Raw genomic sequence first — 12,411 nt, forward strand, 5'->3', positions numbered from 1 at the left:
GTTTCTAAATCATGATAAATAAGAGAGAACCGAATCTGTTTCGGAAATATAATTGCTCTAACCCTGTAAGTATTTTTATGAGGTAACTGACTTGAGTCTAGGATGCCCTGGTGTAGTTGCGGACGTGTAGCCATCTCCATTCTTATACCTATGCTGAGTGTCTCGTCCATGCCTCTCATTAGAGAGAAGAAAGAACAGTTGCATCTACACCAGCAGTGAGAACATTTTCCTAAACATCAACGTGCCCAAGAGAACCAACAACTGCAGTTTTTTAAAAAAGACCATTTAAAACCTTCCAGGATTCAGCTATAGCATCAAAGGGGAAAATTCATAACTTTAAAGGATTTCATTCCAAATAAGAAAAAAAAAAAGATATTATAAATTTTAAATTTGTGATTTAGCGGCAGACATGAAAGCCAAACAGATTAAACTCACTGGAAACAAGAAAACTTTACGTCAGAGCAGGCCTCTGTGCTCAGCCTGTGCTCTGCCGCTTCCTACCTTAAGTTAGTTTATAAAAGACAAATGGCTCTGTGCTGTGCTTGCTTCAACACAACCCATAAGGGTGTCCCAGTGGAGACCTGGCTTCTCATTCCAGCCTTGAACAGGGTTAAGTAGATGACCGAACGCAAAGGGCAGAAATGATAAAGATGCATTACTAATGTCTTCTACCTAATTTTTCTCGGTGGCCATTGGTTGCACAATATCACACCTTACTGAGACATTACTAGCGCCTTTGGGCTATTCTCATAAAAGCAGAACAGGAAACACTTATGGCTTGAACAATGCAAAGAAAAGTGAATTTGTCTAAGCTTAAAATATGTTGGCTCGTGCTTAAATACCAAGAGCTTCTTAAGGTCACCATCTGGACCTAAGGTTAGTCTTGTTAGCCCTTCTCTGCAAAATACACAGAGAAACCAATGGGAATTCATATAAAGGACCGAGTTCTGTAAGAGTCTATGAGAGAAGTAATTGTGAATACCATGTTCATGGCTACAACCTCAACATCTGGCATTTAGCATTCCCAATAAATATAAGTTGAATGAGTGAATTGTTGAATAGCCAGTATTTTTCTTACTTTTATTGAATGGTGTCCAAAACATAGATTTCAATATTCTTGTAGAGACTCATATTTTCTTTCTCATTGTCTTTAAAATAAGAAACTTAAATCACAGATTTGTAAAGCTAAAATATATTATCAACATAGTCATTCAAGAATAGAAAGCATTTTCCTTATTCATGTTTCTTGGGAAGCACAAATTGTCTTATTTCTTAATAAGTCTAAAACTCTAGGTCTGTGATGTTCAAAGTCTCCCTCAGCTCCCTGCCTTTCATAATATTGCACTCTGCATTTTGGCGCCTTTGGGCATCAACTGACTCTATTCTTTGATTGCCTTACCCTGGTGTGGAGATTCCTTTTAACTACAGATCCTAACAGCGACACTAGCTGCTTTTTGTTCCTTGGACTTTTTTTTTTCCACCCTTCAGGATAATTATATTCTTTCATGCTTTTATTATCGCGTCCTTTAAGACCTCCTAACCCTCTCCACTTGGGCTTTATTTAACAGAGCTCCCACCTCTACTCTCCACACTCGACCACGCTCATTAGGTTTCTTAATCCTCCATAATTTGCTTTCATGAAATCTTATACCTTTGAGACGCTGTGTTCTATGAGCCTATTTCCTTAAAACAGCTATTCCAAGCAGGGCAGAAGCAACAAGCGCGAAATGTAAGCTTATCCGCTTTCTACACCAAACTTTGTTTTCAATGTTTATGGGCCATGCAACTACACCTTTTAACTTGGTATTTCATTTTTCGCCCCATACTGCCTGAGATGTTTAAAGACATTAGGCTACAGGCAGTCTGTCACTGGCAGTTACTAACTTGTAAGCGTCCGAGTCTTAGACAGAAAATAACAATGTCTTGCCGCATTACTGATTAGTAAACTCAAACTCTACCTTTGCCCGATACCTGGAATTTAGAAGAGAATAAAACACGTTTTCGCAGTTACCCTGCAAGAGCTTGATCCACACACATGTTCTGTGATTTCACTGAAGACCTGGGTCTTTTCAACCACCCAACCTAGTTTTTCTCTGTTCTGCTCACTCTATACTTCTGCTGAGGGAGGATAGCCAGAATGGCTGAAAGAGCACGTGTTTTCCATTTGATTTCTAACTTTCTAGGAGTCTTTGTTAAGAAAATCTGTTTTGGTTCGTGGGCTGAAAGAGTTAATGAATTTTCCAAAAGTGCCAATCTCTCCTCCAGCAAAGTTCACACTTCGACTCTGTCCACGTTGGCGAGCAAGCCTCCCCATCCGGATGACAGAGAGCAAAGCCAGGGTTCTCTGTTTAATTGGTTTGCATCCACAGGCTGACCTCCGGGGCTCTGTTTATATAGCCTATCGCGCAATACGCTCCACAGTTCTCCGCCTTCAAAAGCATGTCTCTCCTGAGACTTGAAAATGGCTTTCATGTTTGGTCACTGCATTAAACTCGGTGCTCTGCTTTCTCTAGCATCAACAAGCTTCCCGGTTGGGTGGTGGGGTGAAGAGCAGAGCTTCTTGCTAGTTCTGAGCGGAAAAGGAAGCCTGCTTTACTCTCTTACTCTCTTACTCTCTCTTGTGCCAACTCCACAAGCTCTCAGACAAGAGACGTCCACCAGGAACTCGTGTTAACACCGAAACTTTCAGGTTCCTTTAGAAAGGAGGCCAGCTCACCGTTCCCAGCTGACAAAGCTGAACTCCGGATCACTGAGTCACAAATCTACAGCTCACGTTTTTACACCAGTGGATAAAACTCAGTACACAGAGATCACAGACACCCAGGAGCTCAGGGCTCCTGCAGATTCATCATGCTGGTGGGACATCTGTCATTCTTAGGTCACAAAGGACACAGTACCCCTGCTCTGGTGGCCATAGGATTTCCCAACTAGATGACTTTCCAGTGGTGGAATTTCAGTCTCTCCACCCGAGTGAGAGGATGGAAGTGCCGCAAACCTCCGATAAAAAATCTATGTGTGACCTAAACTTCTACAACGGGTAAAAATTCTGGAAACTTAATTGACTCCATTCGGTAGATCAAAACAATCCGTAATTGTCAGGTTTTGAATACCAGATAAAATTTACTGTCCTTCAAAATATTGTGGAAAAATTTTAAGAATAGTAAAATTAGATGATAGTTATGTGGTAATCACTGATAAATACTATAATAAACTTTCAGCATTTTTTTTTTTAATTTGAGTGGTTGGAGAGATGGCTCAGTGGTTAAGAGCACCTACGGCTCTTGAGAAAGACCCAGGTTGGATTCCCAGCAACTACACAGCAGCTCTCAACTGCCTGTAACCCACATCCTGGCACCTCCAACACCCTCTCCTGGCCTCTGAGGGCACTATCCACGAATGCTATATAGTGCAGGCACACATACACATAAGTCAACTCTTAAACTGTAATTAAAAAATGAATCTAAGGAGCTGAGAAGAGGCTCAGCCTTGCCAACATGGAGACTTGGTTTTTATCTCCAGGCACAGTGGCACATGCTTGCAGTCACATCACAGCAGTTCAGAGAGGGAGAGAGCAGGATGCCTTGAAATTGCTGGACACCAGTCCAGCCTGCTCGGCAAGTTCTCGGCCAGAGAAATAAGGCCAGACACAGTGGTGCGTGCTTTTAATCCAGCAAAGATTATCCCTGGCCTCCGTACATACATGCCTTCCTCCCTCCTAAATCTTACCGAACAGCCTGAATCTCATCTATACAAACTACAAATATTGTGCGGTGAGCTCAGTTCAATTCAACTGGGTACTTTTCTTAACAAACAATACATACATATACTTTGAAATCCTTTGCTTTGTGGCCGGTCATTGGCCGTCATATTTAATGTGGTGCCGTTCTTCAGCCAAAGACCTTCTGTGTCAAACCATATACAACATTAAATAGAGCTGGTACCTTCTGTGTTTGATCAAAGTCTAAACCTACTAAAGTTGCCGTTTAATTGTTCCAATGTTATCTTATTCATAACCAAAATTTGCATGATAAAAACACCAAAGGATAAACACCCTGTTCCCTTTGTCTGATTCCTCATCAATGGTAAGCTGAGAGCTTTGAGCCCAGAAGAAAAAAAAAATTACTTTCTATTAATTTTAAAACATCTAAATTTATTCCATAGTTGAATGCAAAAATCAAAGTACAAATGAACTTTTAAGTCCTATTTCCTATAAGACTTTAGGCATCTCTAGCTCAAGTTTTCAAAGATATGCAGATGTTTTCTAATAGAGACGTTCAAAAAACAGAAACTGAAGAAAAGCATTGTGGGCAAAAATCTTAGGTCAAAAGGGTGAAATGTGAGCCTGTACAGATGTTATAACTATTTCCGTGATAAACACTAGCCTTCTGTGCTTGAATTTAGCAGCACACTTTAATTTGGATTAAAAATCTTAACATAAATTATTTGACTTTGACAATAGCATCTAATATTTTAGTTTTGTACACTACTCCCAGCTTTCACTTTCAAAGTGAACCTTTCATTTTTAAAAGCCACATTCTCAGTCTGGAACCTTAAAAACAACTTGTCTGATTTTTAAGGAACTAAATTATATAATCGATAAACAACAGTTATGACTTGGTGGCTGACAGAATTTTTGAAGGCATGTAGCTATTGTATAATTTTATTCTCCATCACTTTATTATTCTACTTAGAGATTTCAACGTTTTCACCCAATTTCATTGACTCAATAGTCAAATAGTAGTTTCCACGTCATTTCACCTTCAGTCTCCATATTGTCGATATTTTCTGCTTGATTTTTGTTTATCTTGCAACATCAGTGGCAGCCATGATTCAGAAGCCCCAGAACACTGACTAGAAAGAGCTTTGGAATCCTGGTATTTAAATTAGGTGAATTTAGTAGGTCAAATCTTGACTTAGCTGACTTCATCAGCTAAGACAAGAGTCCCTGTAAACCAGAGAAACTTATAAAGCTGTACCGCACAAGGACGACCAGGCACAGGAGAGAGATAAAGCAAGCTAGCTCTCTGATGCCACTATCAAAAGGAATTTACAGCCACTGGTTTCTCTGTGCTCAATCAGCAAACACATTTTAGACTAAGATATGGTGAAAACTCACGAGTGAAAATGTGACTTTTAAATCCAAGGCGTTAAGTGATTTTTTTTTTCCTGCAAATGATTATCTATTAGGATTGAAAATTAATGCTGATGTTTTAGCAGTTCATCAGAGGGCATAATTCCTTGGTACCCAACTGCAGACAATATCTGTGTTTTAATTGTAAACACCACTGGGAACTCTGCACGGATCTCAGCAAGAAGTAAACAGTACAGCCAATCCTGAGCGTTCCGGGACCACACCCATGCTAAACGACAAGGAAACATCTAACGTGACTGGTGATAGTTACTGCTGTTGGTAAATTCTGTCTCAAATAGATACAGAACAATAGCTTAAGATGATTTCAGTGTTCTATCTCCCCCCAATAAAACATTAAAACGCCTGTGTCATAGATGAATTGCCATCTCTAACGTATGAAACTCTTCATCTACATACAAAGCAAGGCTCTGTTGTGAGCAATGAGCATGCGCAGCAGCCACCCCCGCTTTTAAAAGGGGATTCTGCAGAGGAAATGTTTATTTCAAAACTATCAAAGACCCTAATCATCCCAAATTATGATTTGAAGCATCCCATGGGCTCATGCTTTGAAAAGAGATTGTTCAGTCTGTTTAAAATCGAAATGGTTCTTGATGTATTGAATTGCTTTTCAGAGGATTATATACATATAATATATATATATATATGCAGAATAACATTATTAATGTAAACATACCTGAACCAGAGTCAAATTTGGTTTCTGACCTGAAAAGGAAAAAGAAAAATTAATATAAAACTGTAAAAGATCTGGGGTGGGGAGATACAGTAATTATAGATTCCAATAGAATGGTCAAGAAATAAAATCCTTTCCTTAAATGTAAGCATATATATTTATTTCAACCTTTCCAATTGAATACATACAGTAATTCAGATTACATAGTTAAAAAAAAAAACTTTAAAGTTTGCTTTTCAGAGACGGCATTTTATTTTCTAAAATATCCGATCTTTCTTTACAGATAAACCTACTTCAATCATATTATGGAGCAATAATAAAAAAAAATCCAATCCTTAGTTATGCCTTTTACACTATTATTGAAGATTTTCAATTACTTAGCACCAAGTAATCTTCCAGCAGGTTCTTAGCACACAGCACATGAACTTAGTAACCCCATACACTTAACAAGGAGGAAGAGGGAACTGAGCTCTTGTGGGAACACTATGTCTCAGATATAGGTTAATGCTGGCTGTAAACTCAGAAGCCTTTGAAGCCCTCGGCCCGGCTGTGGGAAACTGCTGTTGGGTAATTACTCTCAAGATGCTGCTGGTGTGCGTTCAAGCAGAATTAACCCCGTGACTGCGCCTACCCGCACAGGCCACTACAAGACAGCATTGTCTCTAGCAAGCGCGCAACCCAATTAGTGGGCATGCTCAGTCGGATTTATATCACACGTTCACAATCAGCGGCGTGTACGTCCCCAGCTGCCCAGTGAGGTACAAGAACGGAGCAGCGGGAGTCCTGTTAAGGACGTTACGTTGACGGAGAAGATCCCCCCCCCCCCCCACCGCCTCTGGAAATGCAGCTAACTAACCGAGAAAGGAGATTTCTTTGAAATTACGCCAGAGTACCCAAGTGCCTTGGAGGTGGTGGCTCTCCTCACCTAAATTAGCTCCGAGAGAACTCATCAAAGAAGAAACGGGAAAATGAGAGGTTTCTTTGGTCACGAAAATTCATTTTCTCAAGTGCTCTCAAATTTCACCTTATTTTTTTAAACAAAATCAACAGTTTTCATATACAGAATATAGATATATATATATACACATATAAGCATGTATGTATGTATGTAACTACAAATTTGGTTTGGGAGGGTTCTCGGTGTGATGCTAGGACCTGAACATAGGGCTCTCACACTGCCCTTTAGCTCTACCTCAGGTCCAGCCCATCACAGGTTTTTTGCAGCTCTATAACGCAGACCCAACTTCCTTTCCAAACCCTACCCTCACCTCTGTCTGTCCTTCTCTCCTGTGCACCCTCCCATTTCCAATGCAGGATCATGTCTCTCTTTGAAGTCTGTGAGTCGGGAAAGCCTGTCTTCACGATCACACCATCCACTGTGACAGCTCGAAGCCTCTTACGGGTTACTCTATTGGCTTCCTTGCCTACTTCCTCCCTTCACCTCAGGTTTGTACCCTCTGTAGCCACAGCACCTAACACATCGGATGTGTGTTCTCAGATGTCTGCCAAGGGAAACTACAATGACAACAGTTGTGATAAAGCATACATTTTAAGCTATGAAAAATTGTCAAAGAACCATTTCAGAGACTATCTTGTCCCGAGACAGCTAGTCAATGTGTAATATATACCCATAAAATATACATGAAATATTTTCACAAACCAGTTAGTCCCACAGGCAGCAATTAAACACACACTCACACCTAAAACATTTTCAGAATCCTCAGACATAGTATTAAACATTAAAAAAATACGTTGTTAATAATTAAAATATGATCATAAAATTAATATGGTCAGATTTGGGGTTGGGGGAAAATTGGACTTATAAGTTCATTTAGATTTCTGTGAGAGTTGACACGCTCCCTTAATTAGAGACACAAGATCTGCTGGATCATACTGCATCATAGTGTCTGTTATGATAATCTCTGTTCATAAGAACTCTGAGAATGTTAGTATAGACAGGAACAAGCAATCACCAGTGGGCAGGGGCAAAGAACATACAGTAATGTGGGCAGAGATGGTAAAAGTCAAGGCACTCGGTCCATTCTGAGCATACTCCTCGCAGGCTCAGTCCTAGTCGTAGCTGTACTAAGACTAGAATGCCAGAATACCAAAAAAAAAAAAGCACCAAGATTTCCACGGCGTCTATAAAGACAGCCCTTCTGTCCTTTACACACTTACACCTCCAAGGCCAGAATTATTTAATCAGTCCCTCTGGCAGTCAGCAAGGGAAGGGGCTTGGTGCTGACTCTGACTGCTTTCCAACATGCGGTCGTCCCTTTTCATTTTCCAGGGCTTTACATGGTCACAGGGCTGTAGAGGTGAGCTAATGTCTCCACACTATTTAGCCCCTCTCTCGTGGCTCATGGTGACCAGATGACCTAATTATCTCATGCCAGGCCCCACCTCTCAAAGACCCAGCACCTGAACAGCATCACGCTGGGGACCAAGGTTCCAGCTCGTGAAATTTTGGTGGGCACACTGCATCCACAGCCAGATCTCAGCAAGGCTTACACTAAAATTTACAAATGTTTGAATGTGGGGGTAAAAAAAATCTTGTGAATTTTGAGTCAGAAAGTGTTGACACTAGAAAATCCAATTATCATATAAATGTTTAAAATAATTTAAATATTTAACATATACATTCTTTTTATACGAAAATTGCAGGTTTTCAAGAGAGGGCAGATTCAGTCACTGGTTAGAGTTTATGCTCCTGGGGAAAGTAATGAAAACTACTATTTTCTGCTTATACCGGACAATATGTATGCCAAAATAAAAAGGGTTGAGGTGGAAGATTAGCTTGAGTGGTAGCATACTTGCCTGGCATACAGTCAGGCCTGAATTTGACCCCTCAACAGTGTAGGAACTGGCCACAAAACATCGGGGGGTTGAAGCAGGAGGAACAGGAAGTCAAAGCCTTCTTCAGCCATATAGCAAGATCTGGGCCATCCTGACTGAGCTACATGAAAGCCTGACTGCAGAAGAAGAGCAGGGAGAAGAGGAAGTGGGGAGGAGGCAGAGGAGGAGGAGAAAGAGAAGAAGAAGGAAAAGAAGAAGAAAGAGGAGGAGAAGAAAAAGGAGGAGGAGGAGAAGAAGAAAAGGAGGAGGAAGAGGAAGAGGAGGAAAATTTTCAGAAATTATAATATCCCAGGGAAGAAATTATAATATCCCACTAGGGGCACACTAGTCTCAGAATTTCTTTCCACCCCCAGGCAAAGGCCTTTCTCGGAAGGAACAGTCGTGGTGAGCACCCATGTGGCTTCTCAAGCACTCTAACCACCGTCTGCTTCCTCTCCTTGGGACGCACCGCTCTCCCTGCGCACTAACCTCAGAAATGCTCTGCACATATTAGCTTCATAATTCGTTTTCTGAAGAAAAATGACCAGACTAGGCTCAGTCTCTGCCCCATGGCACTGCTGCACCTTCCTGTGTTTGACACTCATCAAAGTTGTAATTCTAGAACACATCTGTTCCTATGAGGTTTCCTTGTATTGTGTCTTGGTGGTTTTCTTAAATACGTATCAATTACACATTAATTGTGGGTATTAGTAAGCTTCGCTGTGACATTTCCACATGTATGTACACTGTTTTGTACAGATACCTGGAGTTCAGCAATGGTTGCAGCTACTATTAATTGCCAACATAATAGCTAGCATCTCTTTCCTTCAATAGCAGAACGGCAGTTTCTGAAAAGTGCCAAGACGCCCACTTCGGCAATGGTTTTTGCACGTGCATCGCTTACTGAGTCAGGGCTAAGCCCTTAGCTCAGCTGGGTCCTAAGAGGTAAAGGCTCCCTGTGAGTGTTCTTTGAAAGGTTGCTCTTCATTAAAGGAGGAAAATGGAGATTGTGAGGGAAGGCCCTTCTCAGGCTTTGCCCCTCTGCTGCTTTTCAGAAGATAGAAAGTAAGGATGAGGCCAGGCGTAGGAATTCCAGCACTCAGGAAGCAGAGGCAGGAGGATCTCTGCCAGCCTGAGATCAGGCCAGCCTGATCTACAAAGAGAGACCGGGACAGCCAAGGCTGTCTCAAAAAAAAAAAGAAAAAGAAAAGAAAAAAGAAAAACAGAAAGAAAGGAAGGAAGGAAGGAAGGAAGGAAGGAAGGAAGGAAGGAAGGAAGGAAGAGAAGAAGGGAGGGGGGAGGGATGGAGGAGGGAAGGAGGGAGGAAGGGAAGGAAGGAAGGAAGGAAGGAAGAAAGAAAGAAAGAAAGAAAGAAAGAAAGAAAGAAAGAAAGAAAGAAAAAGAAGGGAAGGAAGGAAGACCCTGTGTTATCTGTTTCTCATCTCTGACAAATACTTGATGGAGGTGACTCAAGGGAAGAGAGTTTCTTCAGCTCACAGCTCAGGAGGTCCATCCATAATTGAGGCTGGGACCACTTTGACCATATCAGTGGGAGCTTTCAACATGACTTTTCACATCTTAGCAAATCATGAAGCAGGTTAACTTGAGCGGGAAACAGGTTTTAGCCTATCCCCAGGAGCCTACGGGAGTCCGCTGGGCCCTAACTCTCAAAGTCCCCTAAGGGCATCAAACCACACTAGCAACTGGAGACCACACAGGCCCGTGGAGAGCACTTTATATTTAAACTAAAACTTTCTGCCCCAACCACCAGAGGGTTTCATAATGAAAAATGAATTCAGTCCAACTTCCCTAGTTTTAACAGTCCTCCAAACACTGTTCAGGGCCCCAAAGTCCACTGTCTTTTCTGAACCTCTGGGCAAACAGCTATGAGTCCCTGTAAAATAATAATATTTAAAGTTACATATTTCTAATATCCAGTGGCTCATTTCCATTTCAAAAGGGAGAAATAGGGCATAGTAAGGAACACTAAACCAAATAAGAGTAAAACCCAGTAGGATACACACTGAACTCTGTAGCTCCGTGTTCAGCCTCACTTGAGTGCTGGTGGGTTAGAGTAGCCTTGTCCCTTCAGCTCCGCCATGTATAATGCCCATGACCTCTCTGGTGAGCCTGCAGCGTCCCAGGAAAGATCCTGTACACTCCCGGCATCTTCAACATCCTGGGATCTCCACTGCAACCTGAGCTTCATCTTCACCGCACCACCAAGCCTGCTCAGCTGTTCCACTCAAAGAATTCAACCTTGCTACCCACTTCATGGACTCATAGGCTTCCTGTGACCTTATCACGAGGCCCAGGGCCCTGTCTTGTCAGTGCTGAGTTCTCACTGCCTGCAAAGCCAGTGCCATGTAGATTGTACCAGGTCCTGCTGCCAACTCAAGATGCACTGGCACCCTTGACCCACAGTGGCAGCAACCTCCGAGTGGCTATGTGGCTGAACCTAGGGACACACTTCTAGGAGCTTCTGTACAGTTGGAGCGCCCTGGTCCTGTCTTTTCAAATAAACTGCCTCTGTAAGGTTGGCCTCTAGATGAGCCTAGAGGGCATTTTCTCAACTAGTGATTATCGTAGGGGTGAAACGAAGAGGCAGAATGTTTCTTCGCCATCCTCCCAAGACCCCGGGTAGCATGAAGCACCAGTGCTAAAGGCCCACATCAGTGGTTCCACAAGCCACAGAATTCTCTGCCTCACATCAAGTTTTTGAAAAACGGAGTTGAGTCTACAGCCGTACCACCCTGAACCCACCCAGCCTCATCCGAAAAACAGAGTTGAGCTTCAAAATGCATGTTTGTAAGTTCTCCGAGCAACCCTGAGCTCGTCTAACTGAACTGGCGCTCCTTCAATGTGAAGAAGGCCTTCCTATTGACAGCTGCAAAGCTGCTCGCCTTTCTAAGCATCCCAACTTACTGATTATTACTAATTTTCAAAGTAACTTTTTGCCCAGTGGGGAAAATAAAGAAGATTCCCTCACACTGTATGAAATTTCACCTGGAGAATATTTTTCCATATCACAGTAATAAAGTTATATGTTTGTGGGAAGTACTGAAGCGAATAGCAGCAAGTAGAAATCTGTTGGAAAAGACTCAGTCCCTGAAATACACACACACACACACACACACACACACACACACACACACACATATTCAACGCTTTCTTAATGAACTTATTAAAACTACCATTTTATTGTATAGTTGTTGCCTCTGAGAACATGAGTCGAATAATATGTTGGATTGCAAGGATTTGGCTTGGCCAGCAAACCACCTAGAATGACTTATCAATAAAAAGACAAGTTTGATGTAGTCAATAAAATTATACTCCATCAAAGCCCCAAGCAAAACACATATGAAAGACACAATTCCAGAAGCCTTCCCGCCAATCTGGAAAGCAGGCAGAGAAGTTCACTGGAAGGTCGGGAACACGCATTAAGTCATAGTTGAGAGCATTTATGGAGTGCTTACTATGTACAAAGCACTCTATTTGAAAGAGGAGGTCTTCTATAAAGTCGCCATAACTCAACCCGTAAAAGCCCTTTATAGTTTAAGATCAATAGCTTGAACCTCCTTGAAGAACAAATGGGTAGCGGGTTCATACTGAAGCAGGCAGGTGTCAGCGGTCAGTCAGTGGTGCATGGTGTCTCCACTTGAATGAGCCTTTGCAGTCTACGTAAATTCCACATTCTGGGTGGTCTCTCAGAGCATTCTCAAAGAAGGCACACCAGAGGCGGCAGAGGCAATTT

The 12,411-nt window shown here is 41.9% G+C and overlaps 1 protein-coding gene across 2 annotated transcripts in view; it reads right to left on the reverse strand.

Moving 5' to 3' along the window:
• Msrb3 (methionine sulfoxide reductase B3) overlaps window positions 1–12,411 on the reverse strand; it is a 119,588-nt gene that overhangs the window by 43,898 nt on the left and 63,279 nt on the right. For both annotated transcript variants that reach the window (XM_021652208.2, XM_060378125.1), the window contains one exon: window positions 5,826–5,854. In XM_021652208.2, the coding sequence (XP_021507883.1) occupies window positions 5,826–5,854 (29 nt within the window). The remainder of the gene's footprint in view (window positions 1–5,825; window positions 5,855–12,411) is intronic.

This window comes from Meriones unguiculatus, chromosome 2 (genome assembly GCF_030254825.1).
Source record: "Meriones unguiculatus strain TT.TT164.6M chromosome 2, Bangor_MerUng_6.1, whole genome shotgun sequence".
Lineage (NCBI taxonomy): Eukaryota > Metazoa > Chordata > Mammalia > Rodentia > Muridae > Meriones > Meriones unguiculatus.